The 6,279-nt window shown below is 35.3% G+C and overlaps 2 protein-coding genes across 2 annotated transcripts; one reads left to right on the top strand and one right to left on the bottom strand.

The window, feature by feature from the left end:
* On the bottom strand, positions 1-2,212 carry LOC120172312 (sm-like protein LSM2). Its single transcript, XM_039179795.1, has 3 exons — positions 2,129-2,212; positions 1,862-2,020; positions 1-222 (listed from the first exon to the last, which is right to left on the bottom strand). Exons 1-3 carry the CDS (start codon positions 2,129-2,131, stop codon positions 103-105), a joined length of 282 nt encoding a protein of 93 aa, XP_039035726.1. The 5' UTR covers positions 2,132-2,212; the 3' UTR covers positions 1-102.
* An 884-nt stretch (positions 2,213-3,096) lies between these two features.
* On the top strand, positions 3,097-4,714 carry LOC120172326 (GDSL esterase/lipase At1g54790-like). The gene is made up of 5 exons (XM_039179810.1): positions 3,097-3,352; positions 3,468-3,668; positions 3,740-3,909; positions 4,001-4,271; positions 4,355-4,714. Exons 1-5 carry the CDS (start codon positions 3,112-3,114, stop codon positions 4,609-4,611), a joined length of 1,140 nt encoding a protein of 379 aa, XP_039035741.1. The 5' UTR covers positions 3,097-3,111; the 3' UTR covers positions 4,612-4,714.
* Positions 4,715-6,279: the final 1,565 nt, after the last annotated feature.

Genomic DNA, 6,279 nt, shown 5'->3' with positions numbered 1-6,279 from the left:
GTCTTTTTCGAATCAAATTTTTCGATACACAAACCAATAGCAGTATGTCTACATTAATGCAAAAAGGGATCAAACTTCATTAACTTGTCAGGATAAGCTTTGTCAGCCTCCGCGAGCTTCTCTTCTTGTGGCATCATGAAGTAATTCAATGTCGACACCGTCCGGAGGTAGCTGAACATATCTCACAACCGAGCCTCTGATGAAACAGTTCCTTACTGAAAGCTGTAATCAGAAAAATGCTTCTTAATTGAGCTGGGAAAGAATTTTAACGATAAAAACAAAGACGGGTTTTGCCGAGACTTAGATAACCAATGTACGAGAAAACTAAACCAAGACATGTTTTATGTGCTGGGGCAACAGAATATTACAACATTGTGATATACTTTCAGGATAAGTTCAACAACCGGTAATGAAATTGCAAGGCTTCGCACTAAGGATGGACTTGAGTTTGAATGAAAACTGAGACCTATTTGAAGAGAGTGAAGGAACCAACTACATACAAAGAAAAGAAATATTATTGAGCAGTAATAAAGTGATTCAAAGCTATAGCAGTCTCCAAATCAAAGTGTTAACAGATCACCGAAAGCATGAAAGTAGTTTCGTTTCTCATAAACCATAAAAGGTGACCGAATATGATACACACTAGAACTGGGATTTCCATGCACAAGTATATCATACAATTAACTCATTAGCCAAGCTCCATTCAAAGCAGGCAATCAATACTCAACATGGAATTTCAAAACAAATGTATTTCGAAAAGAGAAGTAGAAAAAAAGGGGCAAAAGCAAAGTTGCTACATAACCATTGGTGCAAAATAGGAATTATATTTTGAAATCTATTGAAGACGTGGGTTGAAAGAGAAAGCTTGTGAGTTTTGATCATGTTTTATTAAGTTAAAGTTTGACAATTATGCTAGGTTTACAGTTCGGTGCTCCTTTAACCATTAACCACTATACGATCAATGTAGTTAGCTATCCAGTTCATCATAAATCTCAAAGGAAAATTGAACCCAACTAAGTTCTAATTTAAGAGAGGATCATGTCCGACCAAGGTTTCACATTTCTCTTTACCCTTTTCGGGTTTATTTCAACCATCTTTGAAAGGCTACAGCGAACAAGCTCCTGAGTGAAGCCTTGATCAAATGCCCTATCAGGTTGACAAGGGACTCCTATTTTAAGACACCCTACCTTAGCTAGCTAATCTAAGAACAAAAAATTCAACTTGAGAGTTTTGGATTAATGTTTTTGTTTTCATTTTATTGATAAATCAGATCATCTAAATGTTGAATTTCAAACATTCCCTTCTCAAAAACTACTTGAAGTTTTCATGCACACATAAACCCCAGAAGTTAACTTTCATTGACATAGCAGGGGGCGGAGAATACTATTTATGCAATGCAGAATAGAAAAGGAAAGATTGCTGATAACAGAAGAGAATTTGACCACAGAAAATGAAAGCAAAATTCAGATAAAAAAGCATATTCAACTATAGCCAAACTAATATGAGAAGCTTCCAGCATTTCCGGCATCGTAAAATCGAAAGCTTTGTTGGGTTCATCACTTATATACTATTGGAGGAGTAAAACAAGGGGTAGTAGTAACACCTCACGATGCAGCAACATTGGTAAGCACGCAGTTTTATATACATTCAGTATAAAATCAGCTACAGAAGAAAATCTAAATAAACAATCAGCAAGGAAACGCAGCACAGAGCTCAGGCCATGTTCATTCATGAAAAAGAAAAAAATTGCAGATTGGAATGATGGAAAGATAGGAACTTTATACGGAAGAAAAAAACATATGTTTTTGAGACAACCAAAGTAATTCATTGATAAACAACAATTAAAAAGGTGGGGAGATACCATGTGAGGATACTTGTCTTGATCGATAACCCTAGTGTTCTCGAGCTTGATATTGAGGTATTGATCAACGGAGTGAAGGGTTCCTCTGATTGCCAAATCGTTCTTCAGCTCCACAGTCACTTCTCTTCCCACCAAATCTTTGAAATACGAAAAGAACAACTGCGCCAATCAAAATAGAAAAAAGACACCCATTGGAGAATGAAGAGGGGAACATTGGTTTCGAAACTCAATTGAATGAAAACAAAAGAAAAGAAATAAGAAGATTACCATGATTTCGATTCCTCTGCCTGGAAAGAGTTCTGGGTTTTGCTTAAAGATGCGAAGAAAATGAAAATTTGATAGAGCGGTCACTGTATGATGAGGTTCATTGGTTTGCCGGTAATGGCTACTTACTAAAGCTTTGGTATTTGGGCCTTTAAGCACGGCATTAGCTATCCATAAGGCATGGACTCTATGGCCTTATCAATACATTTACTGGGTCCAAAATAATACTTCGAGAAATATACAATCGATCGGTTCAGTTGTTATAAATTAAATAAATCAATCAATCTAAACATAAACTAAATCACTCTAAATTCAATCTGAAATAATCGGAAAAAATATAGAATAAATGAATAGACAAAGAAAATCATAATATTTTACATTTTTATATAATCAATTCGAGTCGAGTGGAGTCGAGTTTAAGCCATAAATATAATCAAGCTTCAAATTTAGCCAGTTTCCTTTAATTAAACAAGTAAAGTTCTGGACTTGGCTTAAAATTTAGCTGTTTTTCTTTCTTTGAGGTAATCTAATCTCCCCTTCTCTGTTTTGTTGACCAGTGATTACTTTAAGGCGGAGACAAAAAAAAATCCTGCAAAGGAGCCAACTTTTAAGGCTGAAACTCTGTACTCCTTGCACGAAAAGTTTGATCAAAACAATGAATATTTACTATATATAATAATATGAAAAACTTACCTGTGAGCAACCATATGTAATAATAAAAACATCAAGGAAGAGACAACCATGAAAGTAGATTCCATGTCTTTTTTACTGTTTTGTTTTGTTTCAGAGTTCAACGGAGAGAAAAAAATATATGTCCAATGTCTTTTTCAATCGGTTCCTTTTACCTTCAATCTTGGACCCTCCATTTAATTTTTTTCACCTTTCATTCAACTACAAGAAATCTACTTACTACCAACTTTTTTATCTTCACGTGTCCTGCCAATATAAGGCAATCCAAACCATTGTTTCTTCAAGCTCCCATTTCCATGGCTTCTCTGTACATTATTCATTCTCTTCTAAAACTAGCTTTCCTTTGTTCCTTTTGGCATATTATTACCCCATTGAGTTTGACTTACCCTGCTGTTTTTAACTTCGGGGACTCGAATTCAGACACCGGTGGATTAGTCGCCGGAAAAGGCTTTCCCTTGTCACGACTTAATGGCCAAACTTACTTCCATGAATTCTCTGGCAGATTCTGTGATGGTCGCTTAATCATTGATTTTCTAAGTAATTGTTAATTTGTTATCTTCCCATACTTTGTATTACATTTATTTGATCTGCATTTTTAGATGAATCCAGTAGTAATAACATGTTTTCAGTTTCGATTTCGATTTTCTTGCAGTGGAAGCAATGGAGCTTCCATACATGAATCCATATTTGGAATCTGTTGGTTCTCCCAGTTTCCAAACAGGGTGCAATTTTGCTACCGGAGGGGCCACTGTTCAACCTGCAAATGCAGATTCAATGAACCCTTTTTCCTTCAATCTCCAGTTATTTCAATTCTTCAGATTCAAGAAACGAGTTCTTGCATTACTTTCCAAAGGTACTTCCTTTTTGAACAAGCTTTTTTTGTTACAGAAATGGCAATGAGATGGTGGTTGTTTTTTTATTCAGACAAGGAACTTGAGAAATATCTCCCTGCCGAAGATCACTTCAAGAAGGCCCTTTACATGTTCGATATTGGCCAGAACGATATCGATGGTGCAATGTATTTTCTGACATCGGAGAAACAAGTTATCGATTCCGTTTATAAGCTTATGTTGGATCTCAACTACGGAATGAAGGTTCCATCAAGCTCTTATACTGCTTCTACCACAGATGAATTAACTATTGCTGGCTTCCTGCTATTTTATGCTTCTTTTTTCCCCTTTACAGAAACTATATGACGCAGGCGCAAGGAATTTCTGGGTTCACAACACAGGCCCTCTCGGATGCTTGCCCAGAATCATCGCTACATTCGGAAAAGACCCGTCCAACATCGACGAACACGGCTGCATTGTCTCGCACAACAAAGCTGCCACCATTTTCAACCAGAAACTCAGAGATATCTGCCTACAGTTCTTGGCACAATCGCCCGAAGCCAACATCACATACGTCGACATATACTCGATAAAGCTAAACCTTATTTCAAACTCTTCCCTATACGGTAAGCAAGCCTAATACTTAAAAATCATTCCTCTTCATGTTCATCGTCTCGTTTATTCGAATCGAATCGGATTTCACTTTCAGGATTCCAGAAACCAATAGCAGCATGCTGTGGCTATGGCGGACCGCCATTGAATTTTGACAACCGGGTACCCTGCGGTGTGACTAAGGATCTGAACGGGACCATTGTGACGGCAAATCCATGTAACAATACAGCTGAGTACATAAACTGGGATGGTACTCATTACACTGAAGCGGCGAATAGATTTGTGGCAGATCAAATACTAACAGGAAACTACACTGATTCACCTCATCTGGGGACGACCCCATTTGTTAATTGACCAAATATGAATGCTATTGTTGTTGTATTTACTTTGTGCTTTCTATTGGTTTATCAGAGTTTTTATACGACAATGGCAGGACATAGATGAAAGCAGTGTTTAATAAAAGACAATTTGTTATAAAACCAAAAGGTTGAGTTGATGGTTTGATTGAATAGAGTAGGTTGAGTTATGGTTCTGGTCCCTCTACTATGCTTAGATAGGAGATTTAGTCCTTTTAGTTAAAAACGTGTTAATTATCCCGGTTAAAATATATGCTAACATGACCCCCTTTTTTAAGCCGGAATGAGCATTTTTAAGGGAAACCCAAATTTGCATTTTAAACTGAAGACGTTATTAAAGTAGAGGACTAAATTAGGCCAAATTAAAATACAAGGATTAATTCTAACTATAATAGAGGGATCGAAACTATAAATTAACCAATAGTGTATAATGAAAGTCAATCGTAAGTGTAGTTTGGCTGATTAAATTTCTTTTAATGCGATTCCTACAGTAGCCATAATCGTTAAAGGTTCATTATGAAACAATTGTTTTAATCCAGATTTCTTGGTTCACACGCTACGATCTGAATTTATAATTTTACGAGCGTCTTTATTTTGTTAGTGTTAGGATATAAGCCTGTCTTTGATCCCAAATTGGTGCTACTAAGTTAAGGTTTTCTATGATGAAAACTTCCCTTCATCAGCCGGAAAGGTACCAATGGAAGATTAATGCAAACAAAAAGGAGATTAAATGCGGGCTCAACCACCTTAAACGCCATTCAATATAGGTAAGCCCCGTTCACCTTGTGGGAAGACAAATCGTTCTCAGAGTTGCTAGCAATCCAAAGTCTATAAATTTGGAAATTCAAATGATTGGTAGAACAAATGCAATAATTAGATCGGATGTCCATTTTGCAGAGAACAAGTTGGCATCACACCAACACTAACACCTATCAAAACAAGACTAATTAAACCATGCATGGTACTGTGTCTTTAAGGTTCCACTTGAATCCACGGTCATTAAATAAAAACCAAAAATCACTATCATGCCATCTTTTTGGTTTTTAGGTTTAACCACATAATTTTAATCTTGCAAGAAGGTTAAAATCAATAATGTTCTCTTTTATTTCATTAATTTAATCTTTTAATTTTATAAATTATATCAATACTATCTTTTAATAGATGATTACAAAATAACTTCTTTAATCTATTAATAACTCACGTATACTCTATAAACATAAATGTCCGGACACAAAATCACTTAAAAATAAATAAACAACATACAAAGTCACTAGCCACCCTCCAATGTCATGTTGCAATACTATTTTTAAGTTTTAACCGTGTGTAAAAAATTTTAAAAATGGCATACATCATTGGTTGACATGGCACTTTTTTCCCTCATGTAATATAAATTAGGGTAAACTACACTCAAGATCACTTAATTATTATTTTGGTAAAAACATGTCACTTTTTTTCTAAAAGTTATAAATATGAAGCTCGATTAAAATACTATTACAAACAGGTCACTTCTTTGTTAAATAGTAGAAGAATTAGTGATATGACCTAATATAATAACAGTTTTAGTCCTTAAATTTTATATAGTTTATCAATTTGGTACTAATCTGAAATAATTCAATAAATTTAACCCTTTATATTTAAAAATTCCATCATTTCAGTCTCTGTTCTT

The sequence above is a fragment of the Hibiscus syriacus genome, unplaced genomic scaffold (genome assembly GCF_006381635.1).
Source record: "Hibiscus syriacus cultivar Baekdansim isolate YM2019G1 unplaced genomic scaffold, ASM638163v2 tig00111848_pilon, whole genome shotgun sequence".
NCBI classification, from domain to species: domain Eukaryota; kingdom Viridiplantae; phylum Streptophyta; class Magnoliopsida; order Malvales; family Malvaceae; genus Hibiscus; species Hibiscus syriacus.
This window is presented reverse-complemented; position numbering and strand designations above follow the sequence as displayed.

Bases quoted from the DNA above. Each gene is read 5' to 3' on its own strand.
- LOC120172312 (XM_039179795.1), bottom strand. The intron at 223-1,861 runs GTATCTCCCCAC...TTCTGATTACAG, and splicing joins AAGACAAGTATCCTCACATG to CTTTCAGTAAGGAACTGTTT.
- LOC120172326 (XM_039179810.1), top strand. From the start codon at position 3,112: ATGGCTTCTCTGTACATTATTCATTCTCTTCTAAAACTAGCTTTCCTT. The intron at 3,353-3,467 runs GTAATTGTTAAT...ATTTTCTTGCAG, and splicing joins CTTAATCATTGATTTTCTAA to TGGAAGCAATGGAGCTTCCA. The intron at 4,272-4,354 runs GTAAGCAAGCCT...TTTCACTTTCAG, and splicing joins TTCAAACTCTTCCCTATACG to GATTCCAGAAACCAATAGCA.